This window comes from Pezoporus wallicus, unplaced genomic scaffold (assembly GCF_028554395.1).
Source record: "Pezoporus wallicus isolate ANWC-B61680 ecotype Strahan unplaced genomic scaffold, APGP_CSIRO_Pwel_v1 contig_2025, whole genome shotgun sequence".
NCBI classification, from domain to species: domain Eukaryota; kingdom Metazoa; phylum Chordata; class Aves; order Psittaciformes; family Psittacidae; genus Pezoporus; species Pezoporus wallicus.
Genome location: NW_026640253.1, coordinates 2,320,709 through 2,333,824, shown reverse-complemented (window position 1 = coordinate 2,333,824; position 13,116 = coordinate 2,320,709). Strand labels below are relative to the sequence as shown.

Below are 13,116 nucleotides of genomic sequence, written 5' to 3'. Positions count from 1 at the left end.
TGGGTAGCCTGCTCCAATGCCCAATTACCCTCTTGGTGAAGAAATTTCCCCTAATATCCAGTCTAAACCTCCCCTGGCTCAGCTTGAGGCCATTATCTCTCATCCTATTGTGTAAAAGTATGAATGGCTTATATAATTAATATGACTAACAAACAACAGAGCCAACAGAACTGAACAAAATGATCCCCATCAAAGGCTGTGATTTACATGAAGGTGAGAACACTGAACTCCACAACTCTCCAACTAAAGGCTATGCTTTCACTGCACATCATTTGCCTGCTAAGTTCAATGGTCCTGAGCATGGCCATACCTCCTTGACATAAAGCATTTAGTAACATACCAGTTCAAGAAGTCATTGTCTGGGGACACCAACTTCCACCTCAAAACACTTCTTTAACCTGTGTAGACAACTTTTGAGATACAAACACTGTAAACTCTCCACTCCCTACCTTTTTTTTTGAAGCAGTAAGGAAAACAAAATCCAACAGACCAGCAAACACCCGTTCCCAGACTGGTCAAAAGCACTGCCCCACAAACAGCTCTGAGGAAGGAGACGGAAAGTGAGACAGAGTTGCAGCATTTGAATGAACACTTGAGGCCCTACACAACCTGGTACTGGGTCTAATGTCCCTTTTCTCATCATATGGGCACCTAGAGATCCTCAGGCAGAACAGAGAGCAGGCAAGTTGTGTTAACTTGGGCCACAGCCTCTTTCTACACAGGAAAACAACACAACTAAAATATCACCATAACAACTACCCCAAAAAGTGCTTGCAATACAATTAAAAAGGCCCAAAACAACCCACAACCTAAACACAACACCTCTATTCTGTTATGGATTCTGTATTTTTAAGGGCTAGATCCTCTGAGCTGTTGCTTACCAGTATCTACAGAAGGGATTCCTGCTCATTTTTAGAAATACAAGTGCTTTCTTGCCTCAGCAGCGGCTTTGTGCATGCTTTTTCCATACTGTTACCCACAGCTCCTGCCCCAAAGCCCTGCAACGAGCACCTTCATCTCTAATGATGACTCACACGACATAACACAGACCATTACAAAAAGTAGACCAGGTAGTTTTACTCGTATACAGGTATCAGCTGCAGAAATCCTCTCAAAAAATCACAGCCGAAAAGGTCTCTGAAGCATGAAAACGTGGAGTGTGTTTTAGGCTCTGAAAAGCAGCAGTGAAAAACAACTCCCTACAAATGCTGAGCTGGGAGACTGGCAGGAAGAACCACCGAGTCTTCCTCCTTGCACGGCGCCAGCCCTAAAACCACAGTTTACTCTTACAGAGCATCCCCAGACAAAGAAGTACGTGCTGCTTCTCCAGCAACAAAACTTCCGAGTTATTTGTAGAAGGAAATTGAAAGTTATTCAGTCTGTACAACACAGGAGGACAAGAAGCCTCACCTGCTACACCCAGGGGAGCCTTATGAATGGGGATACCTTACAAACCAACCGCCTGAAAAAGCAGCATTTCACTGATGCACCACCTACAATATATTAACGTTTATTACAATAAAACCCTTATTTAAAAATCCCAAGTAAATTTATAGCCAGCTTGGGGAGATTTCTGTCAGCTTTCCGGGGGAGTATTTTTTGCTCAAAACGCCTAGCTTTTTTAGCTGTGAGCTAAAACATTTGATGCTGCCGTTTGCCTGCCACTCCCCTGAGGAAATTCAGGGGCTTACCACACCACCGTCCCATGTCCCCTGTCCATGGCGCCGGGGGCTTCCCTCAGGGAACCACCAGGAAGATGCCGCCGGGGCAGTGAGGCCTCGGGCCTGCGGGCCCCATGAGGCGGCGACACCACCATGGCTCACTCCTCACCACGCACCCCACAGCTCGGCTGCTCTCCAGGCGCAAGGCTCCCTACCCGGAGGTGTGGCGGCGCAGCGCGGCCCGGCCCAGTCGAGTCGGGCCCGGTGCGGAGCTGGGAACAGGCATCCGAGGGATACGAGTAACGCACACACAGAGGGATGGACAAATAAATACAGATAAATGGGGGAATAAATGCGGAGGAAATTAATAGTTTAGCTATTTTCACTAATGGGGAAAAATAAAAATAATGGGGGGAATAAATAGCAATAGAGAAACAGAAAAATAACAGCAGAAAAAGGGTTAAGTAATAATAAGATATCTAATGTTTAAAACCAAACCCACAGCCTGTTTTAAAACCTGTTCAAAATAGCACTATGCTTTATTAATAAATACAAGGTGTGAGTGTGGTTCCTGTGCACATCCAACCCAAAAAAATTTTTTACTCTTTTCAATGTGTTCGTGAGAATAACTGAAACAGGAGGAACCAACATGGAAACTGGAAAAAAAAAACAACAACAAACAACTGAACTCTTTTTGCTTAAAATACAGCCTCACACCCATTTTGCACTTTGGTAGCACCAACTCACTGAGCTTCCCTGGCACCTCAGTCCCTAAAGAAGCCACTGTTAGTCCACAATCTGAATCACAGCAGGCAGTTGATGCTCCTCAGTCAGACCATGCAGAACACGCTGAAGGAAGTTAGCTTATTCCATAGAACTGCAGGGGCTCCGCAGGTCAGGGAACCTGTGATAGGCATTTTGGGTGCTTCTCTCCTTACTCCAGTTTAGGCCATCCTTGAGCTAGAAGCCCCCTCCTTACCCATGCCTGGCTGATGGCTCTAACCAAGTGATACAGTTTAGCTGCAAACAGGCTGGGATTTAGTGAAACAGAGAACTCAACCCAAACACAAACTGGTTGACAGCTTTCAGCTCCTTCAGCCTGCAACATTTCTAGTAAACACCAGAAGTGTCTTTTCAAGTTGAGTTTGAGACAACGACAAGACAACGCTGCATCCTAGCTGTTCCGTGACCATTGTGTAGTCTTGTAGGCATTTTAAAGTCCTCTCAGTTCAACAAAGCACCATATTTATACACAGTAAGTATATGCTCATTCTGAGAAATGATCAAATACATTATGACACCTTGATACAGAGTAATTTGAATATTTGTTTGTTCAGATTAAAAAAGAAACCAAACCCACAGCAGATTCCAAGAAAGCGATTTATTTCCACTTGTTCTTACAAGTTTAAGACAGTATACTTTTTATTACAAAACAGTTTCATGTACTATTTAGAAAAGATTACAACTTTCTTGTGAAACACCCAGTTATGACCTCCTGTGTACCTTTTAAGGATAGGTGGGTTTGTTTCTTTCTTTTTTGAAGAGTAATCCTCAGATTCTGTATGGGCAGAAATAGGTGAGGATAAAGTTACCAGCAAATGGATAAACTTTCCTGTATAATTGGACATACATTGATAGAGAGGAATTCATCCACCAACTAGTGCTCCATCGGCTCCTCTGCCTTTTCTGCAAGGTCATCAGCAAGTGGAGCAGGCTTGAAGAGGAAAAACAAACAAGTATTTTAGGAAGGCAGAAAACACCACTTTACAAATAAATCAGCTTTACCCTGGTTTGAGCTCAACCAGTGGCAAAGGCAGCTCATGTCAGCAAATAGCTTACAAAGTAGCAATACCCAAATTAAGCATGGGACGGGACAGAGCATCTTGCTACATGCATGAAACATACACAGCCACTTCTGCTGAAAAATAGTGAAAACCTGTACTTGATCAAAGATGAGCAAAGATGACATTGAACAGTGTGGTGCCAGTTCAGCATAAACTGATTTAGTAAGTGTCTTAGTTTCCAACTAAGGTTATATGATTTTCATATAATAACCAAGGTTATATGGTTTTCATATAGTAACTTCAAATTTAAAAAATCCTATTCCTAAAACTACTAGAGTAATAGAGTTAAATGTTGTAAACACAAATGTGATAGGTCATATATCACAAAATGCTGTCTTTCGACAAAGCCTACTTATCTAAACGACACACCTTTCTCTGTGGCCTCTCCTCAAGACCTTCTAGGAATGGTGCTACATCATCATCGTCATAGATGGTGAACTCCGTGTCTTTGCCAACAATTCCAATGGAAACATTCTGTCAAGCAAAGTTTTGAAAGAAATGTGAAGCAGTCTTCTGCAAATAAACTCTGGCTTTACAGTTGTGAAACAGATGTAAAGTTCCTTCCCATGACAGAGAGACTCACTGTGCATTCTGTGTCAACTTAAGGGGAAAAAAAAATAAATCCAGAGACTCCCTTTTTGGCAGATTTTACTGGGAAAGGGAGGCAGATTTATACACTACAAAAGCTATAACTTTTCAAAATCTTACAATTAAAACCACTTTTTAAGGCTTCCAATTTCTTTTATTTTTTCTTTTTAATAAGATACATGATTTTTCAAACTCAACTATTTCAGTCTTATTTTGGATTTTCGTTATTTTAAGAGTTCTAAAAAACAAGGAGGGCTAAGAATAACAAAAGATAAACATGGAAAAGGGCAGATCAGCCACAAGCAAAACACCAACTAATGGATACCCTTAGAATTTTCTTTTTCGACAGTTACTTTATTGTCAGAAGTTTCTGCAACTTTTGATGCTGGATATTCAATCAACTGTTTGTGCATTACCTTCCCCCACAAGCCAGGTGAAATACTGACTGTGCTTACAATGCCAAGTTGTGATTCTAGTTGCATATGACGCATCTTAAACATTGATCAAAGTTTAAAATAATGAAGCCACCATGTAAGCGGCGAGGAGAAGCAGACAGGCCAACCCAATATGGGTGATAAGCAACTTCTACTTTATTTGTGACGCAGTTCACACATATATAGGAGTGGTATTCAGCCACTCCTCCTTGGCACAACAGTATTGGTTAGCCCCACACAGCTTCCTCCACATTCTTCTCCCATGTCCGGTCTCCGGCTACCTGTGGGGGCCACCCCCTGCCTTGCTTGCACAGTCCTCCAGAACTCTATGGTCCTGCTCTTAGAGTCATTCTGCAACACCACCAGGGAAGCAAGGTCTTATTTAGAGGCAATATCACTTTTGATAGGAAACTTAAATCTAAGACAAGTAAGGACACTGTAGATTAACTGGTGACATGAAATTATCTACCAGTATTCAGCTTTCAAATTTCAGTGCCAGCCATATTTCACATGATTTTGTCACAGTTATTTCTAGTAACAGTAAAATTTCTTGATGAGAAAACCTAGTTTTTACCTTGGTGGTCAGATCCTGTTCAGCAGGAAGAGTCTCTCTCAGGGCACGCAGTCCATGTTTAACTAGCTCATTTAGATTGCCTTCAAATGAAACCAGAAAGACATTTACAAACTATATGCTATTATCTCTAGGCACTCATTTTCCCTTCTTCGCATTCCTAGTTGATAACCAGAAAATCAGCTTGGCTAACTTGACTTCCAGAGCTCCTCTCCTTTCTGGTACTAAACACAGAGCTGGTTTGACAGGTGTAGGTAGCACTGCACCAGCTACTAAGGAGAAAAAAAAGACTGCTACAGCTGAACCCAGGACAGTAAGTGTATCTCAAGAAACAAGCCCTTCCCTAAACTTGAGATTGAATGCATCTAGTTTTGGTACCTGCCTTGCCACCAGTGCATCCAGTGATAATCAAGTTGTTTTTTTTTAACCCAAGCAGCTATTCAGTAGTCTCCTCCTCACTATTTCATGCAAAAATAAATTCACCTTTTTCAAGGCACCACTTAAATAACTACCCTGACATACTATCCCTGCTCCGATATGGACAGAATTGTCCTTTCCCTGGGTTAAACAGGGCAGAGGCCTTTTAGGTTTGTTTTTTTCTCTGCTTTCCTGAGCAAAACTCTTTTCATTAGATGTAATAAGCACACAAAAGTTAAGACATGAAAATTTGTAACTTTCCTCTACAATTTTGTCTTCATGCAGATTTGCACTTACACCAAAATTTGGCTCCCAGAATGTGAAAGAATGGAGCAGTAGTAGAAAACAAACTGCATAATTGATGAATACCATTAGAAAGACAGGGTTTCACTACTCACAGTCAGTAAATTCAGTCATGTGCCTTTCCAAGTAAGTTCGTGCCGATTGTGAACGAGCACCAATAGACATTGCTTTGCAGTCAAAATAGTTTGCAGAGGGGCAAGTCTGGAAGATATGAGGACCCATATCCTACAAAGAGAGAAAGAAAACCAACACACAGAATATAAAAGAAATGTATAAATTCACATCAAGCCTGCTACTGGAACACATGGTATTTTCTAAAACAGTCTTGCTTCATGGCATATCACACAGTTTATATGTATGCACATAAATGCATTTTATATTGCTTATCATATCACTGTTATACAGTTCCTTCAAAACTACTGAAAAAAAGCAATAATCTAAAAAGAAAAAAAATCTATTAAAAAAATTCTTTCTTTCACTTTGTTCATTAAAATGCAGTTTTTATGTGGGCAGGATAGCTGTCACTTAAACAGTTCCTTAAACAGTACGATGCTTACGCATGCTTTCTTCTTTGTGGCTTGCAGCAGGGATTTCACACACATTCCATCTTATCTGCAAAGAACTAAAAACCTGCTGTAGGCTTAAACATCCCATGCAAGATTTCAGGCAAGATGACAATTTCCTTCAACCTTTCTCACGTCAAAATTCTTGAGGTCAGAGATTCTGTGTGTGCTGCATTAAGCAAACTGCTGTTGCTAAACAAGTAAGATAGAGGCCAGCAATGATTTCCACATACATTTTTTATTGAAAACATTTAAAATATTAGTTCACAAATCTTCACAATCAATAGTAGAAGAATTACTATAATTGTGGGATCAACACTTTGATCCCTTAAAACACAAATCTAATTTTTGCAGTAAAAAGTTGTTCATTTTTGCAAATGTACATTTCATAAGTGTACACAGAATTAGCTATTCAGAAGCATTTTGAAAGTTATATTTTAGGTCAAGATACAGAAAATTATTTACTTATTCTGAGAATTTTGATAAGTCTGCCTCTTCCATCTTCCCCTCTTAACATGTATTTGTTGTATAGAACTGCATTAAGTACATTTTCTTCTAGATCAGTAGTAACTACTGAAGCTTACTTACATCATAACCTGCAATGAGCAGTCCTACTCCATACGGTCTCCTGCCATAACGCTGTGTTGGTATCTGGGTTTCTTAAGAAAGCTAAGGAAACAATCTCAAAATAACATGCTAATTACCCATCTGCCTAAGCCAAGCAAAGATACACCAAAATCATTATACAGCCTTAGCAAACCTTCCTGAGGAGTGAAGACTATGTTCAAAAAAATCCCCAGATCTCACAATGTACTGGAATACCAATTTCTTTTCCATCAGAACAAATTTAGCAATTAGCTTTTCTGAAATAACTCAGTGGTGCATTAAACCAAGTAATACAAACACCTCACCTGATGCTGCACAGCCTCATTTAATTTCTTATCTCTTTGAGCATTTTCTAGGCACCTGACATCAGAATACAAGGCCTCAGCTGTGTTTCACGGAGAGACAGAAGTTGCCACAGGATAAAAAAAAACACATATATGTGTGTGTGTATATATATATATGTATCCCAATAAGCAACTACAATCCAGTAAGTTATCCTATTTTGGATGGTGCAGTCACCTCTTCTCCCCCACCTCCAAAGGCATGGCGCTGTGTAACAATAAAAAACAGTGCCATGTTAAATGCTGCATAGCACTTTATTGCTTCCCTATCAGTTCAGTGCACATTATGGGGTATTCTCTGAAAGAATACACAAGCTATGTGACTAAACTTTGAATTAACTCTTTTAATGTAAATTGACTTTTAAGCTGGGATATAGGAAAATAATTTTATGAACATATATGAACAAGTAAAAAGCTATAAAAGTGATACAAGTGTAAAAAAAGGATACTGCTTCCAATTAGTGACACTAGGCGAGAAACTGGCAGAGGTCTATCAAACACAAATCTAGAATCCAGACATTCCTGACGCATGAAATTGCTAAGAGGAAAAAAAAAAAAAAAAAAAAAGAAGGAAGGGGGGAAAAAAGAAAATCAAACCAATGCAGAGATCAAAGTCACAATGAGTTTCTGTCTCAATACTTGTCTCTTAATAAAAGCATTTTTGTTTCAACTCTGCTCCTTGAGAAAAACAGTCAAAGGCATTCCATAATTTCATTTCATCATGACCTATCACTGTTATTTAAAGTTGACCACAGGTTTGAAAGAGTATTATTGTATTTCAGCCATACAAATGCAAAGAAGGTAGAAGTTCACGCAGGCAACAGACACCATCTGGAAAAAAGCCACAGTGAAACGGTAACACTTCTTTGTAATGCTACAGCAACTTAGATTTATTTCGGAAATTTCTTCTAAGCCCTTTCCTATCAAACTGAGGAAGACTCCTCCTTCTGTGTACATTTACCTCATTTGATGAAACTATATGGCCAGCAGGTAAAAAGCAAGCCCCTCTGAAGCTGAGACATGCAGCAGTGTACTTTTTTAATAACTTTCTTAAATGTACATACACAGAAGCAGCTGCTAGCGGGATCTAAGTGATGTACTTTCTCTGACTGCTTGGAAACTCCATCGCACTGAGGAAACCAGACAGGACTGTCGTACTAGTAACAAAACCAAAGAGCAAAATTTTGGGCCAAACAAGTGAGATTTCTGCCAACTAGTTAAACATCTGCCAGAATTTCATGCTGAGGTCTTTGGCATAGTACAATACGGCAGCAATTCAATACTAATCCTTAGCTGACCAGAAAATTTCATTTGCAATAGTGTACAAATGAACTTTCACTCATTATTGCAGAACCATGTATGTCAACAACTAAGATACTCACCACAAGAGTCTTGCATCAGCAGTAAGTCCAGCAATTGAGATACCAATATGGTTGTCAACATACAGGATTTTTTTCTGATGAGCTGCGAGCTCAGACTGTGCTCTCTATGCATAAAGGGAAAAAGCAATGTGGCAAACTGAACAGTTTGCAAAGCACTGTGGAGAAATCTGCTAACATTTACAGCAAGAACTGAGTACGATCATGATACGATAAAACAAACAAATTTATGAACTTGCAACAGAAACCTATTTCCACTTCATCAGGAAACTGCCAGAATGAAAGAAACAACAGACACTCAAGCCTTCGGAAAAGAAGTAGTTTTACCACTTAATAATTAATGAAAAAAATAAAAGATTAAAAGAAGAGGAACACATCTTTTAAAGAGAAGTAAAATCTTTCACTCACTTCCTTCAAAATTTTATGAAAATCTGCTTTACATAGGCACTGAAAATATTCATAGTCTGATACAGATACACAAGCAAAAGGAAGCTGGGATTGACTGCATTCACATAAGAGTTCAGACTGCGCAAAACTGATTTGCCAAATCAAAACTTTTCTACTAATATCACTGTCCTGAGAACACAGGTTTGATGTTACCTTGAGAGCAACCAGGACAGCATGAGTCTTTGACTTCAGCCCCACAGTAGCTGAGCCTTGTTTCACAGCTTCCATGGCATATTCTATTTGATGAATTCGGCCCTAGAGAATAAAATCAAAAGTAATCATTCTAATGTTAGTAATCTGAATCAAGTTTCAACAGTTTTTGGTTTTCAAACATTTCATTCCTCCACCCCAATTTACTGCATAACTGTTTAAACCGACAATAGACTTCCTCAGTTAACTTCCACAAACACCCCACTATTAACTGCCAAAAATCTGGCCAAAAAAAGGGCAAAAAATCTTGCCATTATAAGACTTCTGTCACTGTCTTCAGAGGAATCAGTATTTGACCAAGTGTGATTCAAAGACAGACCTTCCAGCTGAAGTTGGATGCTTAACGTTTAATCGAGTTTCATGAAGAAATAAGTCTTATGCAATTGTTGTGTCTCATTATCCATTCCCTAATAACTTCTAAACAAGTTATTAGTCAACTGCAGTAAAGTCTGAAAGAGGAGTAGAGGTCTCAAAGACATTTAAGTCCCCACAAGTTCTGCAAAGGCAGCCAAGAGCTTTGGAAGAAAATAAGACAATGTCCTTTTAATGCAACAACTGAGGGCAATACAACCCATGTTCTAGACTCTAGTTGGCCAGCCTACGTCAAATAGTCGGCATGTTCACTGCTGATGTGCAAGTACTAGAATTACTGACCACAGCACACAGTTGCATCTCACCAGTTGTGATGGAGTTCCTACAGTGAAACGTATACGAGATTACAGGAAATCACCTTCTATTAACTTGTTGGGGTTTTTTTTTGGTACAAGGCTTTTCACTTAATTTCTCTAGAGAAATGCAAAGTCTGCTAGAAGTTTAAAATACTCTACCATCTCATTTCATCCATAAGTTATAAATCAAATTTCAGTAACATAGGATATTTCCTGCCCAAGAGCAGTACGGAATCACTGTGAATACTGTCCAGCAGTATGGAACACTGTCCAACATCTCTTTATCAACTTTCATGAATGACTTGCAAGGCTGTAAAAGTGCAAAATCCCTTCTAGCCTTTAATTTCTTATTTCCTTTTCTTTATAACAATATTTTAAAACCTCTCCCAATAGAAAGTGATTATTCTTTGCTCTTGTATTAAGAATTATTGCAGTATCATATCACTGCTTCACCTACAGGACAGTATGGAGCAGTAATTGCAGCACACCAGCAATTTCGAATGTCTTTTTTACAAAAGGTATCAACACTATCCAAATTTTCAAGGCAACTTATGGAAAAAAAATGTTGATGACTTCATAATATCTACTTAAGGTGTTAAGAGAATGCTATAGTTTTAAAAGTAATTTTTAAAGTTTTAAAGATCGATTTAGAAAAAAATAAAAGTTCCTGATACAGAATCTGCCAGAGAAACACCATCGTTAAGAAGGATAAACCAGTTCAAAGCCATCTACAGACACCATGGTACTGACTAAAAAACATTCCAATATTCAAGGTTGTCTTCATATAGGATGAAACGTAGGATACATGCTCTATTACAACGTATGTTGAAAATGTATCTTTAAACAATACTACTACATGACCATGATTTTCAGTATTAATACAAACCCACAAACTAAGGTTATATTTTTACAAGAATACAATTTACTATTTGCATTTAAAATAAAGCTTTAGTTTTGCTATCGCTAGAAACAAGTCAATTTTCAAGACTGTTTTTCCATTAGTATCCTATCTTAAAATGTCCATACCAAGAGAGGGGGCAATATTAAACACCTGAACTGACACTTGCTTTTAAACCTCTAGAATATTTATTTGGAAGCCAACACAATCTATGCGAGTTTCAGAACACACCAGATATATTTTAATAGCAATACACAATAAAAAAGCGATTTGGAGGTAATAACATTTCCAATTTAGGAGTAAATCTCAATATAATCCTGAAGACAGAGATAGTGTGAAGCCTCCCTGACATTCAACAACATGGGAAACAGCTGCAGACTTCATACCTGAAGCACAGTGTTAACTGCATTATAAAATGGCATTTAACCACTCACACGTTCTAGCTCTCAACATTATCATTACAAGTTTTATACATTGAACTTACTCAGCAGACGTTTTTTAACCATTTCAATTATGAAAAATTAAGATCTGTGAATTCATACTACAAAAATCAGTGTCTCAGATTCCACATTTCAGACTGCCACATGGGTACAGTCATTCATACAGGGGCTTACTGTAAGCCTACAAAAATTGTGTAATTGTGCATAAAACCAAAGATAATCTGAAAAAAAGCCACAGATAATTTTTATTCTGAAAAATCTGAATACAGTAAAGCTCTTAAAAAAAAAATAGTTCTTCCCAACTGTAAACCAAATAGTTTCTTTCCAATATTAGCTAGTGAAAAAAAGAGAGAATGACCTAGCAGTAGCTTTAACATTAGGGAGACTTAAGCTCAGTTTCATGCTTTTTCATATCTTACTTAATTTTTCATTATAGGTCTGTAAATCGATCATACAATCACAGAATGGTTTGGGCTGGAAGGGACCTTTAAAGATCATCTATTTCCAAGCCCCAATGATAACATCTATTTTGTACCTCATAGGTACATTCAGAAAACAACGGCCTTAAGTACTTTGAGGTAACATGGCCCACCTAAGCATCACTCAGGTTCATACACCAGAAGCTCAGAGAGGTGTTAATGGCCTTGTAGAAAGCAGCAGCCTACAAAGCCAGAGGGAGCAGACTGCGGCAAGCTCTAGGCACTTGAACACAATCTACACTATTGCGATACCACTTCTGCTAGAGTGGAAGAAAACCAAAAAGCTAGGAAGAAGTCTGTTAGCAAGCTTACAAAGATTTTACCTGTGGGCTCCAAACTGTAACATCATTGTCATACTGGTTGCGAAACTAGAACAAGCAAAATAAAATCCATTAGTGGCTTTATAAACTGGCAGAGTACTCCCAAGCAAATCATCATGGAACGGTTTGGGTTGAAAGGAACCTTAAAGATCATTAAGTTACAACCGCCTGCCACGGGCCTTCCTCTAGATGAGGCTGCTCCAAGCCCCGTCCAACCTCAAGTTCTGGCCGTTTTGTTACAGGGCCCCCTACACGACGCATCCGCTCCCAGGCCTGAGGCAGGGACCGCTCTCCGGCCAAATCCCTTCTGCAGCTGGAGCATGCGCTGCGCTGGCAACGCGAGTCCCGGAGCATCCTCAGGGCATGGCGAGACCATGAGGGGCGCGAGACCCCGGTGCCACGCTGGGAGGGCCACGGCTGCTGCCTGTCCCGCTCCGCGCCGGGGTGAACGATGCTGGTCGGCCAGCACCGGGGGCCGCCTGCAGCGCTGACCCTCCGCTCTGCACCGTCACGCCGGGCCGAGCCGCGCCGCGCTGAGGTGGGCCAAACGGGCCGAGCCCCACCACCGCCGCCGCACTCCCCTTCCTTCCCTCCCTGCCCCAGCCCCGCTGAGGGGAGCGCGACCTCCACCTTCCCCGAGCAACCCCGTCGGCGAGGCTCAGCCATTGGCCTGTCCCCGGCCCGCGGCGAGCCCGGCCCCGCATGGCCCAGGAACTGCTTACTCACGGCCCCATTCCCTCCTCCTCGCCCTCCCCTTTCCCCTGGAGCTCGCTCCGCAGCCCTGGCAGGGAGCGCGGGGTGCCCCGGCCCGAGCTGGCCTGGCGCGGCTCCCTCTCACCATCCTTCTTCCCCGAAAGCGGCACGGGCTCCGGGGCACCGAGAGGACACCGCTCCGGCAGCGATCGCTCCGGACTGGAAGCAGTCAAGCAGTGCTAGTCGCACCTCGA

The 13,116-nt window shown here is 40.7% G+C and overlaps 1 protein-coding gene across 2 annotated transcripts; it reads right to left on the bottom strand.

The window, feature by feature from the left end:
- Positions 1-3,027: 3,027 nt before the first annotated feature.
- PSMA1 (proteasome 20S subunit alpha 1) lies at positions 3,028-12,883 on the bottom strand. Of its 2 annotated transcripts, none has more exons than XM_057418225.1 (10): positions 12,800-12,883; positions 12,173-12,217; positions 9,308-9,409; positions 8,711-8,814; positions 7,778-7,866; positions 6,970-7,040; positions 5,914-6,043; positions 5,102-5,181; positions 3,875-3,979; positions 3,028-3,375 (listed from the first exon to the last, which is right to left on the bottom strand). In XM_057418225.1, the coding sequence occupies exons 1-10, from the start codon at positions 12,833-12,835 to the stop codon at positions 3,319-3,321; spliced, it is 819 nt and encodes a 272-aa protein (XP_057274208.1). In that variant the 5' UTR covers positions 12,836-12,883; the 3' UTR covers positions 3,028-3,318. The 2 variants fall into 2 exon arrangements, with proteins under 2 accessions (XP_057274208.1, XP_057274207.1); XM_057418224.1 differs by lacking the exon at positions 12,800-12,883 and adding an exon at positions 12,386-12,532.
- Positions 12,884-13,116: the final 233 nt, after the last annotated feature.

Excerpts from the sequence above, each read along its gene's own strand:
- PSMA1 (XM_057418224.1), bottom strand. The coding sequence starts at position 12,523 with ATGCTCCGGGACTCGCGTTGCCAGCGCAGCGCATGCTCCAGCTGCAGA. Across the intron at positions 7,041-7,777 it reads AGTGTCACTAATTGGAAGCA|AAACCCAGATACCAACACAG; the intron begins GTATCCTTTTTT and ends AGCTTTCTTAAG. Across the intron at positions 3,980-5,101 it reads AACAGGATCTGACCACCAAG|AATGTTTCCATTGGAATTGT; the intron begins GTAAAAACTAGG and ends TTTGCTTGACAG.